At 38.1% G+C, this 22076-nt stretch overlaps 1 protein-coding gene across 1 annotated transcript in view; it reads left to right on the top strand.

Annotated features, from left to right (window-relative positions):
- Window positions 1–22076, top strand: part of sv (shaven) — a 956023-nt gene that overhangs the window by 863725 nt on the left and 70222 nt on the right. The window contains exons 3-4 of the mRNA XM_067758509.1: window positions 10528–10613; window positions 10710–10923. Of these exons, the coding sequence (XP_067614610.1) occupies window positions 10528–10613; window positions 10710–10923 (300 nt within the window). The remainder of the gene's footprint in view (window positions 1–10527; window positions 10614–10709; window positions 10924–22076) is intronic.

Below are 22076 nucleotides of genomic sequence, written 5' to 3'. Positions count from 1 at the left end.
GTGTTTAAGCATTGGCATGGCTTTTCCGTCCGGGCCTATTGACTTGGAGGGCCTGGCCTTGCGGATTGCTGCTCAATCTCTGTGGGGTGATGGTAATGGGTGGGACGTCGTGTTTATGTTTATGGGCTCGTCTGTTAGCACGACGTCTGGCTTTGTCTACAGAAGAATGCATTATAAATTGTCGGCAAAAGCCGCTCGCGCATTTCTTCGAATCGGATAAAATTTTGTCACCGAAGGTTTTCGACACTTTTTCGTTGTGTTTGGTAGGATTAGACAAGGGTTGACGGTTGACCACAATTTACCAACACCCGCAGAGAGGTTGCAGTTCTTTAGATGCTCGTCCCATTTGGTACGTTTATGTTCATTTACCAGCCGCATGATATCCAAATTAAGATTCCTAATAAGGGGGACTCTAGGGTTGAGGTGTCTCGCAAGGTCACGTTCTCTTGCTAAATTTGCGGCTTCGGCCGGGATGAAGCGTGCAGAAGCTGAAGCGATGAACTTTCGGAACGCACGCTCGCCCTGCCGGACATCGGTCGGAACGGGAAGAGCAGCAAAAAATTGGTTTGTAAAGGTTGAGTAATCTTCTCAATTGGCTTTTTTTAAATTAATGAAAGTCCGCTTTTCAGAGGTGATAAAATTGGCAGGTCACTCAATTGAAAGGAGTTGTGTAGAGGGTCTTAGTTAGATACGGATAATTAAACTCCTTATCCCATCGCTGCACGAAACCGAGTATACCCGTTGCTTTGCTTACCGTTGATGATAAATGCGTATTAAAATCAGTTTTGGATCAAAAAGAACGCCTAGATCACTTACAACAGATATACGCTCCAAAGGCGTGCTGTTTAACGTATACGATGTTAAAATTGGGTTCACTCGGTGAAATGTCATTAGTTTGCACTTCGAGCAGTTCAAAACTAGTAAATTTGCAATACACCAGCATTGAAATGAGTGCAAGTCTGCCTGAAGAAACTCCAAGCGGGAAGACTCCGAAGGCAAGTATGAGTAGCAATATTTAACATCATCCGCATACATAAGAGTTCGGGAATGTAAGAGATTTTGTGGCAAGTTATTTATAATCAAGGTAAAAAGTAACGGACCCAAATGACTACCCTGCGACACACCAGACGTTACATCAAGCAACTTTGAAAGACTGACTTTAAACAAAACTTGTTGAGTCCGATTGGCGAGATAGTTTTCGAGCCATACAAGTAAATGTTGTTAGTGGTACTAATGCGAATGCTGATTTGGATGTTTTCGTGCGATACAGATGGCTTCACTTATCTTCTTTTAGGCCGTCTGTCAAAGAGGATAACATTATTCAATATATTTCTCAACATACCAACATCGTTCCATCAAGAATTGCTTGCTTTAAACTGACCAAAAGAGATGCTGATTTTAACTCTCTTGTAAGAGTTTCTTTCAAATTACGTGTTTTATCTACTGACTATAGTAAGGTTTTTGATGCTTCTCCGTGGCCAACAAATGTGACCAAAAAAGCGAGACCAAAATATGCAGGAAACATAGATACAATTGAGACCCTACAAGTGAGTCATAATAAGCGAATTCGTAATATGCATCTTAATCAAAATTTCAAAATTTATTATCAAAATATGTCTGGTATGAGAACAAAAGCCAATACTATTTATGCTGCTACATCTCAATGTGATTATGACGTCATCGTCTTGGTAGAGATATGGCTTAATGTTGATTTCTGCAGTGAGGAGTTCTTTAATAGGAGCTTTTATTCTGTTTTTCGAAGAGACAGAGATGGTGTGGCAACGAATACTATGCGTGGGACGGGGAGGGGGGGGGGGGGGGGTGTTTTGATAGCAGTAAAGTACATTCTATGTGCTGCTAAAGTAACTTTAAGTAATATTGATTCCTGTATTGAACAATTGTGTGTGTCAATTTCGAGTGGTGATAATTTGCTTTTCATTTGTGTTTCTTATATTCCTCCTAATAGCTCTGATAATTTGTATTTTGATCATATTTATAATATTTTAAATTTAAATCTCCCGAATGATAATGCGCAACTCTGTGTTTTGGGTGATTTTAATTTAAATAAAATTGCGTGGTCTACCATTGCTGATGAAGATATGATTATTCCAAGTAATGTGAATAGTTGTAGTGAAACATGCGTAATTGATGGGTTATTTGGTATACAATTAATGCAAATTAATGGCTTTCTAAATGAGTTGAGTTTTTTTTTTTAAATGAGTTGAGCAGGATTTTGGATCTTATTTTCATTAGTCCTATTTAAAATTTCAATTGTATAAGTATGTGGTTCATTATCTGTAACTGATAAACACCACATTCCACTTATCTTGGAACTTGAGTTTTATAAATATCCAAACATTTGCACTGACTTGATGCTGAAATTCGATTACTCGCGGTGTAATTTTGATCTTGTTAATGCTCTAATATTAAGTGAGAATTGGCCAACCTTATTTGCAGATCGGTCTCTAACTGATTGTTTTGACATTTTTAAGTGTAAAATAAGCAGTATATCTTCCGGAAATATTCCACGTTTACCGCCAAGGGACCATAAAATACCCTGGCATAATCGGAGCTTAAAAAAATTAAAGAATCTTCGCAATAAATTTCATAAGCTTTATAAATGTTCTGGTAATTCGCAGCACAAAGTAATGTATGAGAAATACTTGACTGAGTTTAACTGTCTAAATAAATTTATTTATAAAAATTATTTACTCGGGTTTGAAATTAATATTAAATCTAATCCCAAGGCTTTTTGGAGTTTTGTAAATTCAAAAACTTTCTTCGACAGTTGTTCCGTCCATAGTGTCTTACAATGGCATGAGTGCAAGCACCGCTAATGAAAGGGCAAATCTGTTTGCTGAATTTTTTAAATCTAATTTTGTTGATAATTGTGTTCAGAGTGATACTTCTAGTGGTGGGCAATTGGCTTCTTATTTTGTACGATATGGGTATCAAATGAAAGGTATTAATGAGTGTTTTAAAAGGGTGTGGGCCTAAGTTCTATAGATGGACGCCTTTTCGAGATATCGCCATAAAGATGGACCAGGGGTGACTGTAGAATTTGTTTGTACTATATGGGTATCAAATGAAAGGTGTTAATGAGTATTTTAAAAGGGAGTGGGCCTTAGTTCTATAGGTGGACGCCTTTTCGGAATATCGTTATAAAAGTGGACCAGGGTTGACTCTAGAATGCGTTTGTACAATATGGGTATCAAACGAAAGGTATTAATGAGTATTTTAAAATGGTGTGGACCTAAGTTCTATAGATGGACGCCTTTTCGAGATATCGCCATAAAGATGTACCAGGGGTGACTCTAGAATTTATTTGTACTATATGGGTATCAAATGAAAGGTATTAATGAGTATTTTAAAAGGTGTGGGCCTAAGTTTTATAGATGGAAGCCTTTTCGAGATATCGCCATAAAGATGGACCAGGGGTGACTCTAGAATTTGTTTGTACTATATGGGTATCAAATGAAAGGTCTTAATGAGTATTTTAAAAGGGAGTGGGCCTTAGTTCTATAGTTGGACGCCTTTTCGGAATATCGTTATAAAAGTGGACCAGGGTTGACTCTAGAATGCGTTTGTACAATATGGGTATCAAATGAAAGGGGTAATGAGCATTTTAAAAGGGAGTGGACCTTAGTTCTATAGGTGGACGCCTTTTCGTGATATCGCCATAAAGGTTGATCAGGGTTGACTCTAGACTTTGTTTGTACGATACGGGTATCAAATGAAAGGTGTTAATAAGTATTTTAAAAGGGAGTGGGCCTTAGTTCTATAAGTGGTCGCCTTTTCGAGATATCGCCATAAAGATGAACCAGGGGTGACTCTAGAATATGTTTGTACGATATGGGTAAAAAATGAAAGGTGTTAATGAGTATTTTAAAAGGGCGTGGGGCTTAGTTCTATAGGTGGACGCCTTTTCGATATATCGCCATAAAGGTGGACCAGGGGTGACTGTAGAATGTGTTTTTACGATATGAGTATCAAATTAAAGGTATTAATGAGGCTTTTAAAAGGGAGTGGCCCTTAGTTGTATATGTGAAAGTGTTTTCGAGATATCGACCAAAATGTGGACCAGGGTGATCCGGAACATCATCTCTCGGGTACCGCTAGTTTATTTATATATGTAATACCACGAACAGTATTCCTTCCAAGATTCCAAGGGCTTTTGATTTCGCCCTGCAAAACTTTTTCATTTTCTTCTACTTAATATGGTAGGTGTCACACCAATTTTACCAAGTTTTTTTCTAAAGTTATATTTTGCGTCAATAGACCAATACAATTACCATGTTTCATCCCTTTTTTCGTATTTGGTATATAATTATTGCATTTTTATTCATTTTTCGTAATTTTCGATATCGAAAAAGTGGGCGTGTTCATAGTCGGATTTCGGCAATTTTTTATACCAATACAAAGTGAGTTCGGATAAGTACGTGAACTGAGTTTAGTAAAGATATATCGATTTTTGCTCAAGTTATCGTGTTAAGGGCCGAGCGGAAGGACAGACGGTCGACTGTGTATAAAAACTGGGCGTGGCTTCAACCGATTTCGCCCTTTTTCACAGGAAACAGTTATCGTCCTAGAATCTAAGCCTCTACCAAATTTCACAAGGATTGGTAAATTTTTGTTCGACTTATGGCATTAAAATTATCCTAGAGCAATTAAATGAAAAAGGGCGGAGCCACGCCCATTTTGAAATGTTCTTTTATTTTTGTATTTTGTTGCAACATATCATTACTGGAGTTGAATGTTGACATAATTTACTTATATACTGTAAAGATATTAACTTTTCTTTTAAAATTTGAATTTAAAAATTTTTTTTTTTAAGTGGCGTGGTCGTTCTCCGATTTTGCTAATTTTTATTAAGCAGACATATAGTAATAAGAGTAACGTTCCTGCCAAATTTCATCATGATACCTTCAACGACTGCCAAATTACAGCTTGCAAAACTTCTAAATTACCTTCTTTTAAAAGTGGGCGTGCCACGCCCATTGTCAAAAATTTTACTAGTTTTCTGTTCTGCGTCATAAGCTAAACCCTCCTACCAAGTTTCATCGCTTTATCCTTATTTGGTAATGAATTATCGCACTTTTTCGATTTTTCGAAATTTTCGATATCGAAAAAGTGGCCGTGGTTATTGTCCGATATCGTTCATTTTAAATAGCGATCTGAGATGAGTACCCAGGAACCTACATACCAAATTTCATCAAGATACCTCGAAATTTACTCAAGTTATCGTGTTAACGGGCAGACGGACGGACGGACGGACATGGCTCAATCGAATTTTTTTTCGATACTGATGATTTTGATATATGGAAGTCTATATCTATCTCGATTCCTTTATACCTGTACAACCAACCGTTATCCAATCAAAGTTAATATACTCTGTGTGCTCTGCTCAACTGAGTATAAAAAGCAAAACAATTGTTTCGACACATACGTAGTGTCTTCATCAGTTGCTACGATCAACTCTCTGTATAAATTTTATTCTGTATATATTTTATCTACTATTAATTTGCTTTATTGTCAATTTCATAAATTATTATTTAACAGCTCCTTCACGAGTACATTTTAACACATTTACAACATTTTAACTTTTGCTTACTTCTAAGTTTTTATTTGAAATTGTCAAGCATTTAATTAAATACTGTTTAAATATTACTTTAAAATTGATGACTGTTTATGTTGTTTATATCGTGTATTACATCTGAGAATTAAATGTCGGTATATTTGGTCTGTATAATTGTTTAATTTGTAGACTGATAAATAAATAAATAAATAAATAAGTGAATCGAGATAGATATAGACTTCCATATATCAAAATCATCAGTATCGAAAAAACATTTGAATGAGCCATGTCCGTCCGTCCGTCTGTCCGTAACACGATAACTTGGGTAAATATTGAGATATCTTCCCCAAACGAGCTTATCTGGACCCAGAATAGATTGTTATTGAAAATGAGCGAAATCGGATGATAACCACGCCCACTTTTTTCGACACGAAAAAGAGTTTTATATCAATGGTATTTCATTTCCCAAGTGTATTTATAACAATAAATAGGAAAAACTTCAAATTAAAAAAATGGGCGTGGCACCGCCCCTTTTATGACCAAGCAATTTTCTATGACTCGGGAGCCATAACTCGAAGAAAAATTAACGGGTCGTAATAAAATTGGGTACACAAATTTAATCTATAGCAGGAAATATTTCTAGAAAAAATGGACGATAAGCTATATCTTAGCAAAAAAGAGCTTGGTATCAATAAAATTTTACTTTGTAAATTTAGTTATAACATTAAATTGGAAAACACCAAAATTTTTGAAAATGGCACGGCCCCTTTTATGACTAAGCAATTTTCCATGTTTCGTGAGCCATAACTCGAAGAAAAATTAACGGATCTTAATGAAATTGTGTACACATATTTTCCTTATAGCAAAAAATATTTCTGGTAAAAATGGACGGGACAGGTTAAAGACCACGGCAACTTAGATAGAAAACAAGTTTAAAATGGTCGTAATGAAGAATAATAAGCTATGCAAAACTTTTAAATTACCTTCTTTTAAAAGTGGGCGGTGCCACGCCCGTTGTCCAAAATTTTACTAGTTTTCTATTCTGCGTCATAAGTTCAACTAACCTACCTAGTTTCATCGCTTTATTCGTCTTTGATAATGAATTATCGCACTTTTTCTGTTTTTCGAAATTTTCGATATCGAAAAAGTGGGTGTGGTTATAGTCCGATATTGTTCATTTTAAATACCGATCTGAGATGAGTGCTCAGGAATCTACATACGAAATTTCATCAAGATACCTCAAAATTTACTCAAGTTATCGTGTTAACGGTCTGACGGACGGACGGACGGACATGGCTCAATAAAATTTTTTTCCCTGATGATTTTGATATATGGAAGTCTATATCTATCTCGATTCCTTTATACCTGTACAACTAACCGTTATCCAATCAAAGTTAATATACTCTGTGAGCTCTGCTCAACTGAGTATAAAAATGGCAAAAAACCCCCTTATCTGAACTATCGGTTGTATGGGATATATATTATATATAGCTCCGATCGAAATGATTTTTAAAGGAAATCTTCTATGATATATTAGAATATATATCACCAAGTTTCACGTTTTTATATTGGAAACTAAGGGAGAAATGGCCAAAAATCTTTCTATCTGAACGATCGGTTGTATGGGATAGGTATATACTATATACATATAGATCCGATTAAAGTAATTTTTTCAGGAAATCTTCTATGATATATTAGAATAAATATCACCAAGTTTAACGTTTTTATATTGGAAATTAAGGGAGAAATGGCTAAAAATCTTTCTATCTGAACGATCGGTTGTATGGGATATATATTATATATAGCTCCGATCGAAAAGATTTTTTCATGAAATCGTCTATGATGTATTGGAATAAATATCACCAAGTTTAACGTTTTTATATTGGAAATTAAGGGAGAAATTGCCATACAACCGGGATATATACTATATATAGCTCCGTTCAAAGTGATTTTTTCACAAAATCTTCTATGATATATTAAAATATATATCACCGAGTTTCACGTTTATACTTTCTCAATTCAGGAAAAAATGGCCAAAAAATCTTTCTATCTGAACGATCGGGTGTATGGGATATATACTATATATAGCTCCGATCAAAGTGATTTCTTTGGAAAATCTTCTATGATATATTAAAATATATATCACCGAGTTTCACGTTTATACTTTCTAAACTGCAGCAGGAATGACCAAAATCGTCTTATCTGAACGATCGGTTGTATGGGAGATATATGCTATAGTGGTCCGATCCTACCGGATCCGACAAATGTCTAATATAATACAAAAATACATCCTTGTGCCAATTTTCGTTGAGATATCTCAGAATTTGAAGTACTAGTTTGCGTTCAAACCGACAGACGGACGGACAGACGGACATGGCTATATCAACTCAGTTCATCGTCCTGATCAATTCGGTATACTTAATGGTGAGTCTATCTTCTATATTTCTCAACATTACAAACATCGGACCAAAGTTTATATACCATTTCATGTTCATGAAAGGTATAAAAAGGCTTCCCATACAAGCAAATATACGCCAGGAGCTAATTTATTATACCTAGAATGCGTATTAATTTTTGTGACGAAAATTACACAATCTTAAAATGTATGATGGTTTCTTGGCTGCACATATGCGAAATCTTTAATTAAGATTATTCCGCATTCATAGATATTTGTTAGTTTCGATATTTTAGTATCTTTTGAGGAAAAAGTAGCTCCCTATACTGATTTTGGCATTAAATTTAGAAATAAACATTCAATGGAAGGAATTATTTACCACAGGCGTCAATTTTTAATACATGTCAAAAAATTTCGGGAGAGGTGCCAAATGACGCGTTTTAATTGCGGGAGCAATAATCCGAAGGCGGCATAGTAATACTTGTACTCTGTCAAGATATTTTTGCAAAAAAAAAGTTTAAGACCTTCATGTTGTTGATGTAATTTTGCTGATATTGTTGTACACAGAAAAGAATTAAATAAAAATGCGTTTTGCGCTGATAGAATTTTTACAAGTTTCGCAGCCGTTTGAGGGTAATTATTCGGTGTTTTGTGAATGTCTAAAAATAAGAGAACAATTTCTTATTTCCGACTTCTAATTGTGGAATTTCATTACAGAATTCTTGAATTCAATTCTGCTGGCATTTCCTTTTGTGTCTTCTATTCCCCTTTACATTTGTCAATTCCTCTTAAAAGAAAGCGTGAAATAAAACACGGAATACACCAAGAATTAGCAACAAAAATTTTAAGAACTGCTTGGTATGGGTGATGCTGAACTACTTCCCCCCTCTATCACCCTCTTAGTTTATGTCATGACCGACTTGAGTTCAATGATTTTCTAATGTAAAAGGGACTTACACTTTGCAGGTGCATGGCTCAACATTCTAGGACACTTCTTTCCTATGGAAAACTATACTAAACTCCCTTTATATATGCTGACTTTGCGAAGACAAACCTAACCTAACCTTTGATTTAACCTGATTATCATTGAATGTCCTGCATTGTTATTAGTATCGATGTTATTAGGGTATTTGGCCTTCACATCTGGCTTAATGCAAAAAATTCAAGTCTGTGTTCTTCATTGTCTGCGGTGTTTCGGTTTTCTCTTCCATTTTTTTGCCTTTTCCCTATCAGGATGAAAGACGTCGGATTTATTGCCCGTTGTATTCAATACACGGTTCTCCAACTCCCTTTTCAGTTGCTGGTTCTTCAATTCACTTAGCTTTAGCGTCCTAGTTGTCTTTCGGAACTCTAGAATTTATTCAACAATCCCTCTTCTGACACCAATTTTAACGATTATTCTGCACTTTCTGTTAAAGCTGGAATCGCTGGACTGTCGAATAAATAACTCAAATGTTCAGTATAACAAAATGTTATTTGTTGACAGCACGTACTTGACTTATTGCGTGTTAAAATCAAACTGATTTATGATTCCTCAGGTTGCGCTGCTTTTATACTGTCTGATGCCTCGTTCACCTCTTTCTCCTAGGGTCTAGACTTTTCATGAATAGCCTTCTCGAACAGTTTCTTATTTATTTCTCATTTATATACTCATATTCACGATTGTCTTCTTATTAGATGTGCGAGCAATAACTTCTGCGCGTAATATGCGCCGTTTATTGCGGTGTACTCGTATATGTATGTATAAGTGTCTATTTTCTCTTTCTTCTTCGCTCTAAGCTTTGCTGTTTACATGTATGTGTGGCTATTGTTGTGTTAGTAGCAGCATAGAGGCTTATCGAAGCTGCTATATTACTTCAAATTCGCTCCCATTCTGGCAAAACTAAAAACTTTAAAACAAACCTGGAAAGACAGGTAAATTGATTTTTCCGAAACGCGTTTTTATACTTGTCCCAAAAATTGGACTTTGGAACCTGTTTTATCCCATTCGTGTGCATACAGTTTGCAAGGGTTCCAATTCATCAATTCGGACAGCATATCGCCTTGCTTAGCTCTTTTGTCTACATGCGGACTTAGAAAACCATTTATATGTTGATGTGTATTGGAACGATTTCCCGTAATTGCTTGTCAAATTTGGTTTGGAGACAAACCGGCAATTTTGCAGAAAAGCTAAAAAGAGTTCTGAAAAAAGCTTAAAAAAGCTTAAGGCTAAATCGCCACTTTTCAAGCTAAAAGGAGAAGAAAAGCTAAATCTAGTTTGAGAGAAGCTAAAATGGCAATACTACTTATAAATGTTTTTTCCAAAAAGTGGTTAACGAATAAACAGTACGATATAGGAATTAACTTGTTGTCTTGCATCAGTTTATTGAGGTGCGTCCATTGCAGCGTATCAAGAAAATTTCCGGAAGGAACAAAACAAGTATAAATGCCTGTCAATAAGAGCATACAAAACAGCAATTTATTGCTGCAGGCGTTAGTAATTGCTGTTTTCAAATTAAAATTTTATATTTGTAATCTCAAAAGTACTGCAATGAAAGTATATTTTCTGTAATTCCAGACGAACCCCGTGAAAATAATTTGCCATTGGAAGACAGTAACAAAAGACAACGAATAGCATACAGCGGGGATCAGATTTATTCAAATGCAAGTACTGATTACATATTCACCTAGCTTTGATTATAGCTAACATTTTATTAAATTATATTCTGATTATTACAAATTTTCTGTTTCTTTTAACAGATCTGGCCTGGAAAATGGTGTGTAAAGGATGAGCATAAATTTCTCTCCGAGCTAGGGAGCTTGACAACAAACAGTACCTCGGCATATTACGACGCTCACAGTAATTATCCTACCACGGGAGCTAATGGTAGTGATGCAATAATATATGATAGTATCTCTTCGATATCACAAACACAAAATTCTTTATATACACAGTCTATAGGCGCATCAATCGGTGAGTAAAAAAACTAAAAGAGGCAAAGTTTTCACACTGAGAGTAAACAAATATTTTTCTACTTAAGTGTAGCTCTATAAAGAACTGAAGCTACTTCTTGAGTCATTGTTACTTAAACATGGGAAATTCGTCTTGGTTGTGGAAAGCGGATTTTTTTTTAAAAGACAAAGGCAAAAAGCTTAAGAAGATTTAATTAACATCGCAGTTGGATAAGCTCCATACCAAACCGAACTCTTAACTTTATTCCAGCTCAAAATAAAGTACACAATGTATTTACTTAAAAGGTTAAAATGATTACTACTATTTAATCAGAATAAATAGTGAAAGTGCTTGTTTTAAAGTTTCGCAATAGTCGATATAAATGGAATTAAATTTTATTACTAATTTGCTGATCAACAGAATATTGTTTATTGGGTCGGAAGTTGCTTTATCTTATTATACTTAACATATGTGACCCGGCCTATGAAAAGGTGGATTATGGCTCAAAAAAGAAATTGCGAGAAACAGCTGTTAAAGATAAACAATGCATTTCTTCAGTTTCTTAGTAGTTTTCTTTTTTTGAGTCATAAGCCACCTTTTCATAGGCCGGGTCACACATATTTGTCAATATCGTCTGTTGTTGACGCTGTACTTATATAACTTGGTGTATTATTTTTAAATGGAGGGCTATTAGCATTACACATAACTACTTACCCTTTTAGATTAGGATACTCCTGAACTCTACTGTTAAATTTTATTTTAATACTAGCTTATGCCCATGGGTTTTATCCCACGTTTCTATAAAAATATGCAGTCTACGCGTAATTGGCCATAAGTAAAACATAGTAAGGTACACTTCTGCTCCAGGTAATGTCTGTTGTTGTATGATATATTCATATTTGTAACAGGATTACCCTCGCGTAGGTGAGGCGGACAATTGGGTTGCAGAAAAACTGAAGCTATAAAGGTTTGTATTGCGCTTATCAATCCCTTGAATCCCAGCTAATGCCCGAGCTTGAGCTTCATTGATAGGGATAGGAAACTGGAGGCATTTAAAATTGAAAAGGCATATATATCGGTTTTCGAAATTTTCCAATAAACTAACTGCTTCAATGACATTCGTAAAAGTTTTGTGATGAAAAGCCTTGTCCCACTGCGTAAGCGCGGAGAATGCAAATAACGAAGCATAAATACTATGGCCCCTTTTCTAAAGATCAATCGATGAGGAGGAATTCGTGATGGCTCAAAAGAGATAAGAAACTCAACCGGATATGCACAGTTTGGAATTCTTCCACGTCTGTGTTAATGGAGTGATAAGCTGTTTCGGTCCTAATGATATTACATCTTCATTTTAAGGTGCCAAAAATGTTCTTTCTCGAAGCCATTTATAGTTTGTAAAGATAGATTCAATATTTGGAAAAAACATTAGCTATTAAGGCTTCAAGTTATGTCATAATTTCGCAAAAACTTGAAGGAAAAAAAATTAAATGTGATAGTAAAGAAAAGGGAATTTGGCCATAATCAATTTCAAGAAGTTGTTTAGCAAAACCTGCTGCCGAAGTTTTTCTGCCAAAATGCGCTCTCATATTTGTAAAGAGAGTAAATTTTTGTACGTAAAGCCATCGATAGACGAAAAAGCACGCATTTACTTCATCTGCGGCTGTTCCAGGAAGTAAAATGAAAGCATCACTCTTGGGGTGTTCACTACACCTCAAATCCTTGAATGTTCGGTCTAAAACTTGCACGCATTTACTTCATCTGCGACTGTTCCAGCAAGTAAAAGGAAAGCATCACCCTTGGGGTGATCATTACACCTCAAATCCTTAAGGGTTGGATCTAAAACTTGCACCGACTGTTTATGAGTCTTGGTGCACTCATCCCACACACTCACTTTGGCCTGACCGTTTGCTTGTGTTGCACAGCGGTGTATCAGATGTTTGTAGACAGTACCTGAGCAAACAACTGACATAGTGATTTCCCTTTTCGCTCTGACATCAACTACTATCAAATTTAGCAGAAATTTTTTTTCCGAATCCTCTAGGCGCATCCAAAAATACCAATCCTAAACAAAACAAACCCCAAAGGAATACCAGAAGAATAACAGCCAAACCAAGAACTGCAATCAAACTTTACGTGTTGAAATAATCTATGTTTTTACGGCAGCCATAGTTCTGAATAAAATAATTAAACACACATTTTTAAGTTAAACGGTTTTATTGAAAACAATACTTACATGAAATAATAAAAACACCAAAAGCTAGAAAATAATTATGTAGGTCCTAGGTAATAGTCATCACACTCCTCATCAATCTAGGGCGTTGATCAGACAATTAAATAAAAGCGTTGGACGGCGTTAAATGTCTATTGATAGTCATATATAAGACCAACTGAACCTTAATCAGGTTATGGTACGCCTCACATTTGTAGAAATTTCACGTGCCCAACGCTTTGTATTTAATTGTCTGATCAACGCTCTAGATTGATGAGGAGTATGATGACTAGCTTTTCTAGCTTTTAGCATTATTATTATTTCATGTAGGTATTGTTTTCAATAAAACCGTTTAACACAATTTTTTCTTTTAATTATTTTTATTTTCAAGTGTTTAGTATTTATTTAATTGCCTATTATTTCTCATTCTATTTAATGACTCATTATTACAAGGACTCTTTCCTCACAATTTGTTGCAATCTAAGTCCTCAATACATAATCCTTCCAAAGACTTTACTCGACTCTGCGCCACGTATGCTTGTCCCTCTTCCAACTCCAAAATATTTTGATGTCACTTCTACCGGACTGTATGCAATATTTGTTCCAAATAATAGCCAAATCGTAGGTCGCTTTCTATTCATGTATGTATCATGTGTTCCAAATCGGACCACAAATACGATTTTTGTGAATATCTTGATCCTTGCGCCACCTAGCGACGATTTTTTTTCGTATTATTGCATTGTCATCGTGTTCTGAACTATATTCCAAGTTTCAAGCTTGTAGCTTATCGGTAAGTTACTTAAATTTTAATTACAAAATTCGTTCACAACGGTCGGCCGTGCTGCCTGTCAAGTCAACCTAAATAAAACCGTTTAAAAATCTCATTTATCTTCTTTTTCTCGATTCCACATTTTACTTCACGTCATATAGTTCCAACCAATTTTCATTATCCTACCATTACTACATCCAGAGATATGCAGTATGATATATTCCATTTGTATGGGAGGTGTTTGCCCCCTTCTCCCGCACCCTATATTTTCTTGGTTTATACTCTCGGTTTCCTCGTTTACCCATTTCTCCTAAGGTCTAGTAATTTCGCAAAGAGTTGTATGTCATGCGTGGTTAGTTACCAGCTATATACCTGTATATCTGTAGTCCACGCCTCTCCCATAGCCATATGCGTGTGTATGTGTGAATAACTACTTCGGCTGGTGACTACATATTTATGTTGGTGAAATATCCCTTCGTCGCCTTCTGCATAAGAGTGGCTGCTTTATTTTTGTTGTGCATTTATTTAATAGCAGCTTAGTGATGCTAATATTCGTCACACTGCCTTCCACCTATGTCTGATCGACCCGATCAGACAAATCTCTCGATCCAACCGCTGCTAGCCTCTCCAAATGAACCACCCTTCTATTTCGTGCTTTCCCAATTGTTTGCATCACTGATCCTCTTCACAACTTTGTACGGGCCTTCCTTACTGAAGAAAAATTTGGATGGAACACCTTTCCGCGGGTGAGAGTTGTATAACAGTACCAAATTGTTGTTCTCGTCATACATGTGTTTCATCTTACTACTCATTAACCTGGTTCGTTGCCTCGCATCCTGTTGCTTGGCCACTGGACTATTTGGAAGAAGTTGAGCCTGGCCGATTGGCTTTGCATAATAAGTATTGTTCTGACGTTTCACAACAGTAGTGCGCCCTGGCTTGAAACCACCCATGCATTCTTTCTGGTAAATTCTTTCGTTGGTTTTAGTGCGTCCACTAGGGTTTGTTACTGACATTGTTTTCCTCGCAGGTAGGTACCTTGCATTTTGATTTGTTTGGCCGATTCGTTCCATCAACCTTTGCCCGATCTACTGCCTTTGACTTTTGTGGTCTTTGTCGAATCTCCGCCACCAGCACTTGCTTACTGCTGAACCCTTTCTCCAAACTGAAGCTAAGCGGTACATCCTTGTTCTTATAGCGCATAAGCCTTCCTTGCATTTCGATCCTGATGCCATGGTCAACTAAGAACTCCACTCCCAATATGACTTCATCAACAATCTCTGCCACAAAGAATTTGTGTAGAACCGTGACCTTTCCAATTAAGACTTCACATGCCACTTCTCCCTGGCCTTGGCTATACTCGCCAGTGATCGTATGAAATCTTGCTCCAGGTAATGGCTTTACTCTCCAGTTGACCAAATCAGATCGGATTAAGGAATGAGATGCGCCCGTATCTACGGTCAGTACACGCTCCTTGCCGCCCACATTTCATCTGATGGTAAGACTACTCGATTTTCTTCCGATTTGTGATCTTTATATATAAAATAGGATGTATGTATGTATGTTTGTATATTTGTATGAGGCTTATGGACTCCGAAACTACCACGCCGATTTTATTCAAATTTGCAGGATAACTTAGTAGGAACCCGGAGAGTGTTTGTGAAGAGTTTTTTTCCGGGAAGTGGACCAGGGACCCATTTATTCTAAACTATCGTATAAATGGCTCGATTTGCCTGAAATTTGGTATGTAGGTAGCGTTATATCTAGAACAAAATGTCGGATAATTTTTCTTCCGGGAAGTGGACCAGGATACATATTGGTGACTAGGGTCTCGAGATATAGGACAAAAAGTGGACCCGGGCACCCCTAGAATGAGTTTATACAATATGGATATCAAATGAAAGCTGCTGATGAGTGCTTTAGTACAGGGTAGTTTTCATACCTATAGCTGACTAGAGTCTCGAGATATAGGCCAAAACGTGGATCAGGGTAACACTAGGATGCGTTTTTACATTATGGATATCGAATTGAAGCTTTTGATGTGTGCTTTACTACAGATAATTTTTTATACCGCTGGGTGTCTTGGGTCTCGAGATATATTTTCGAAAACGTGGACCCGGATACCCCGAGACAATGTTTATACAATATGGATATCAAATGAAAACTGTTGATGAGTGCTTTGCAACAGGGTAGTTTTCATACCTATTGGTGACTAGGTTTTCGAGATATTGGCCAAAACATGAACCCGGATACCCCTAGAATGTGTGGGTGTTTTGGATATTAAATGAAAGCTGTTGCTGAGAGCTTTTAAGTAATTTTCATTGTGATATTCGATTTAGTCGCATCAGCCTGGCAAAACTGATAAATATGCATGCGAAGCCGAAATAAAGACATGAATTAATAATACACACATACCTATTTTGCATACGTCCTATTCGATTTGCATGGAATTTGGTATACAAATATGCCTATATTAGTATTTACGATGCTTTTTTCCGGGAAGCAGAACAGAGACGGACTGGGACTCGGATTAGGACTGGGACTAAGACTGAGACTCGGAGTGGGACTGGGACTGAGACTCGGAATGGGACTGGAACCAAATACATACCACCCTCTGGGACCGGCAATAAGATATGAAGAAGAATGAGAAAAAATTGAGAGAAGAGAAAAGAGAGAAGGAGACTGAGAAATAAATAGAATGAGACGAAGATGGAGATAGATGAAGCGAAAAATACGGAGGGAGGAGTGAATACAAAGATTAGGAAAAAGTGTAGAGGGGCGAGGGCAGAGTTAGACGGAAAAAGCTTATTAAAATGTATGCAGATATACCAAATTTAGGGCAGAAAACCGTCTGCCGTGTCTGCTAGTACATATATATTATGTGTTCCAAATATGAGCCCAATCGACCAACAAATACGATTTTTGTGAATATCTCGATCCTTGCGCCACCTAGCGGCGATTTTTTTCAAGGGTCGCTTTGTCAAGTCAACCTAAATAAAACCGTTTAAAAATCTCATTTATCTTAATTTTACTGGAGGTGTATGACTTCACGTCATATAGTTCCTAACCAATTTTCATCATCCTACCATTACTACATCTAGAGATATGCAGTATGATATATTCTATTTGTATGGGAGGTGTCTGCCCCCTTCTCCTGCACCCTATATTTTCTTGGTGGCGTTAGGGATTAATTAACCTCGTATAACTCCTTACTGAACGTCAATGTTCTAGCATGAATACCTTCAGACTTAAGCTGTAATAAATATTCCATTTGTATGGAAGGTGCCACGCCCCTTTTATATATGGAAATTATTTTTAGAATTGAAATTGCCCCTACCCAAAAGTTCGATCCAAAGGGGGGGGGGGGGGCATCAGAATTCGTTTTAGAGGTATGGTTCCTTCGGAAAAGTTTCTTATTTTGATCCCTAGAATACGAATTCACAGAGCAATGAGGGATTTTTAAATCGACCCGCCCTACCAAACACGGATAAAGCGATGAAACTTGGTAGGTGAGTTGAACGTATGAGGCAGAATAGAAAATTAGTAAAATTTTGGACAATGGAAAAATGAAAATTTCAAAATGGGCGTGGCTCCGCCCTTTTTCATTTAATTTGTCTAGGATACTTTTAATGCCATAAATCGAACAAAAATTTACCAATCCTTGTGAAATTTGGTAGGGGCTTGGATTCTAGGACGGTAGCTGTTTTCTGTGAAAAAGGGCGAAATCGGTTGAAGCCACGCCCAGTTTATATACAGTCGACCGTCTGTCCTTCCGCTCGGCCGTTAACACGATAACTTGAGCAAAAATCGACATATCTTTACTAAACTCAGTTCACGTACTTATCTGAACTCACTTTGTATTGGTATAAAAAATGGCCGAAATCTGACTATGACCACGCCCACTTTTTCGATATCGAAAATTACGAAAAATTTAAAAAAATGCCATAATTCTATACCAAATACGAAAAAAGGGATGAAACATGGTAATTTGATTGGTTTATTGGCGCAAAATATAACTTTAGAAAAAAACCTTGTAAAATGTGTGTGACACCTACCATATTAAGTAGAAGAACATAAAAAAGTTCTGCAGGGCGAAATCAAAAGCCCTTAGAAGCTTTGCAGGAATACTGTTTGTGGTATTACATATATAAATAAATTAGCTGGTACCCGACAGATGATATTCTGGGTCACCCTGGCGCACATTTTGGTCTATATCTCGAAAACGCCTTCAAATATACTGTTTAGGGGTGGCAGTAAATTTTTCACCTTACTTTCTTGTAGGTGGCTGTATGGTACACGGCTGCTGTGATGATATAATTCATGGATTTAACGGAATTCATGAGTCTTAAATATAATAGCTATACATCAAATGGTAATGTATAGAAAGATTCAATGTACATATTTATATATATATGAGCCGTTTATTTTGAAAGTGGCATAAGTCATTTCATGTCGTTTAGGTTCAGTGATAATTTGTTTGAATCTCTCCTCGCCTCCAGTTTGTTAGAGTCCAATATCCAAAAGATGCAATTCTTATTATTATTTTATAATTGTAGAACCATCTATATATGCATTCGTTCAAAAATAACAATGCATTTAAGACCACGAGTTGGAAATGACTTATGCCACTTTCAAAATAAACGGCTCATATGTAACTTAGTTACAGTAGTTATAAATAAGGTACGTGTTCAAATTCAATATAGAAAAATTCAGGTAAAATTCAAGTTTTGCTTTTTAATTAGAATATGTTGATGCAGTTGGCTGTTGCTGGCTAGTCGCTCAGCCATCGTCCCCGCCCTAGGCGCGTTCAGCGGCTAGAGCCTCCTGCAGTTCCTTAAGGGTCCGCAACGCATCTCGCACGAGGATTTCGGACAATTTTCCTCCAGCTTTGGCAGTCGGCAGCCCTTGCGCGGTGCATCGAATGGTGCGTCGGGCGATGCTAGGTGCTGCTGAGGGAATGTTGTTTCCTGGGCGAGAATGCTGTCGCCCGGTGGCGGCAGGGGGTGCCGGTACGGCTGATCGACCAGGCCGGGATGCCTGGGCGGCGCGTAGGGTGCCGGAGTTGGTACGGCGGATCTGCCAGGCTGGGGTGCCTGGATGGCGCGTTGGGCGCTTGGGGTAGCGTTCCGCCGATGGAGTAGGGAGTGATGTCGCGCTCCACAGATCCGGCATCTGTCATACATGCTGCACTCGCTGGTGACGTGGGATAATGCCAAGCAATTTAGGCAGAACTTATGGACTCGTGCAAGCATCCATCTCTGGGGTGGTTTCATTTTTTTGAATATGTCGCAGTTCCGAAGAGCGTTCTGACGGGTGAATATGCGACACCGTCGGTAATCAGTTAATAGCGTTGAGCTGCGTGATTCATTGGCGCGGTTGGGAGCAACGATATCCGACCGCACTGGCCTTCGTGACGACGATCGATAGCGATCCATAGCGATCTGTAATTACAGTTGTAAAAGTATTTTAGTGGAGAGAAATACTGATACAGGGGTTTTCAGCTGGCATTATGTTGCGAAATACGACATATTAGTGACGATGATGTGGTAAGAGTGGCCAGAGGTGGTTTGAGAGTAGCTACGAATTCTCCGGGTTTGCCCGAGATGGTGGGCTTTCAGTCTGAGGGAGGAAACAGAGCTTATAAAAGTGGTCGTATGAGGGTGCCGGTTTGCGTACGAACGTTAACAACACGTGTATGGCCGTCCGGTCCTGGATGAATTTTTTCAATGCGTCCAAGACGCCATTCGGTCGGGGGAAGTGAGTCGTCGTGAATGCAGACACACTCACCGACCTTGGGTTCGGGTTGTGAATTTTTCCACTTCTGCCTTTTCTGGAGATCCTATAGGTAGTCTTCCTCCCAACTTTTGCTGAATTGATGATGTAAGCTTTTTACCTTGTCCCATCGGTTTATAAGAGATAAATCCGCGTGATCCACTTCAGGGATAGCGAGAAGGGGGCTACCTCTGAGAAAGTCGCCGGGGTCAGCGCGGTAAGTACGGTGGGATCTTGGGATAAAGGTGAGATAGGACGAGAGTTCAATACGGCTTCTATTCTTACCAAGAGGGTGGTAAATTCTTCAACGGTGAGCTTGTGGCCTCCTGCAGTCCTCTTGAAGTGCAATTTGAAACTCTTCACTGCAGATTCCCACAAGACGCCCGACGAAGCGAGCAAATGCTGCGAGAAAGGCATTAGTAGTTAAGTCCGAGCATAGCTCAAGGTGGATAGCTTTTGTCACGAAACAGACAAAAACGGCCACGTAGCCGTTCAGTAAGGTGTGAGACCTTAGCAAAGAGGCTTTTATTTGAAAAGGCCCCGCAAAGTCGACACCGGTAGTGGTAAAAGGCGAAGCGTATGTGCATCGTTCCGGGGGCAAAGCCGCCATGATTTGCGATCGCATTTGCTGCTTGTGGAGGGTACAAGTTTTGCACTGATGTATGTATCTCTTTATGAGGGGTTTGAGTCGTGGAATATAGAGATCCTCTCTGAGGAATTGCTGCATGAGACGTATTTCGGCGTGAAGGAGAAGTTCGTGGAGGTACTGTATATAGAGGATAGCGAATCTAGATTTTTCTGGGATAATAACGGGATGTTTTTCATTGTAAGTTAACGTCGAATGAACTAATCTACCATGAACCCTTAGGAGCCCATTTTCATCGAGGTATGGGTTCAGGGTTAGTAGAGAGCTTCTTTTATCAATTGGTTTTGCATTTTCCAAGCATGCTTTTTCGCGTGGAAAACATCGGGTTTGCGTTAACGTCCCAAGTTTATTTTTCATTTTGCGGAGATCTTCATGAGACAGAGAGGTGGTATAAGCGGGTTTAATGCCTCGAATTCTGTCCTTGAGATTATTATTAAACCTGAAGGCATATGCCATGACCCTGAGGGCGCGAGGAAAAGAAGAAAATCGATCCAATACATCGGGGTCATCTTCAGCTGAGTGTAGTGCTTCGACTCGGCGCATTTCAGGCGGGTTGATGCTGCGGGTAGATGGTTTTGGCCAGGCTTCGGGTGGATTGGTCAGCCACGCGGGGCCATTCCACCACATCGAAGAATTTGCCAAGTCCATGGGTTTGCATCCTCTTTTGCCCATATCGGCTGGATTGTCACGACTGCCTACATGCTTCCAGGAGACGCGACGATATCAAGAATTTCAACTCTTCGGTTGGATACGAAACTTTTCCAAGCGTGGGGAGGATTTTCGAGCCATGCTAGCACAATTTCCAAGTAAGACCACAAGTACAGATTTTTAAGGGAAAGTTCGAGATGGGACTGTACGACGGCGATTAGTCGGGCAAGGATGAGAGCTGCACACAGTTCTAGTCTTGGAAGACTAACAGTGCGAAGAGGAGCAACCTTGCCTTTAGCGACCAGAAGGTGGGACGACGTGGTGGTACCGTGCGTTGTTCGCAGATATATAGTGGCGCTTCACTGGCTCGACCCAGCCAGTTCAGTATATCCATAACTCTTGGAGTAAAATCTTGGCCTGAATCATAATCGGCGTAAGCCACCCTGCGGGGTCACAAAGTTTTTCGACCGAGGAGAGAATTTTTCGTTTTGTACTAGCGGACGAGGGGGATATTGAGTCTGTATACGAAAACGTGTCGGTCAGGGCGTTCCACTGCATTGAAATAATAAAATTAATAAGAGGAATGTTTCAGCTTCAATGTCTGACAATAGTTCATTTTATTAAGGAAATTCTTTCTCTTTTATACATAATTTCTTAACCTACACATTCATAATTATTCTAATACTAACAAACTAAAAATATGTACATTTGTAATAATAGTATGCAAAGTCAGCAGATTGCTATTTATGTAAAATGTTTGTGTGTGAATATTTGGGTGATTCACATTAACAAAGTAAACAATGTAAATTAGTTATGTGTGAATATTTTGATGACACACTAACACTGACGATCGGCAAGTGTATTGACCGGGGTGAGTGACTGAGCAAAAATGTTAAGGTGTGAAATGACAAGGGTTTCGTATTCGGCATTCAATTGATGTTGGCTTCCCGCTGTGTCGGGTCAATGTAATTTATGTCGCCCAATATTGTAATATGACTGCGCTATGACTGCGTGTGGTCGTTTCATAAAAAATGCATTGGCATAGAAGTTCATGATGCATAATGCCACAAATGTATTGCATGGGTGGGCATGACGCATAATGCTACACCATCCGCCTTAGATAGAGAGGC

The sequence above is a fragment of the Eurosta solidaginis genome, chromosome X (assembly GCF_040869045.1).
Source record: "Eurosta solidaginis isolate ZX-2024a chromosome X, ASM4086904v1, whole genome shotgun sequence".
Lineage (NCBI taxonomy): Eukaryota > Metazoa > Arthropoda > Insecta > Diptera > Tephritidae > Eurosta > Eurosta solidaginis.
Note: the sequence above shows the minus strand (reverse complement) of the source record. Positions and strands in the feature narration are given on the sequence as shown.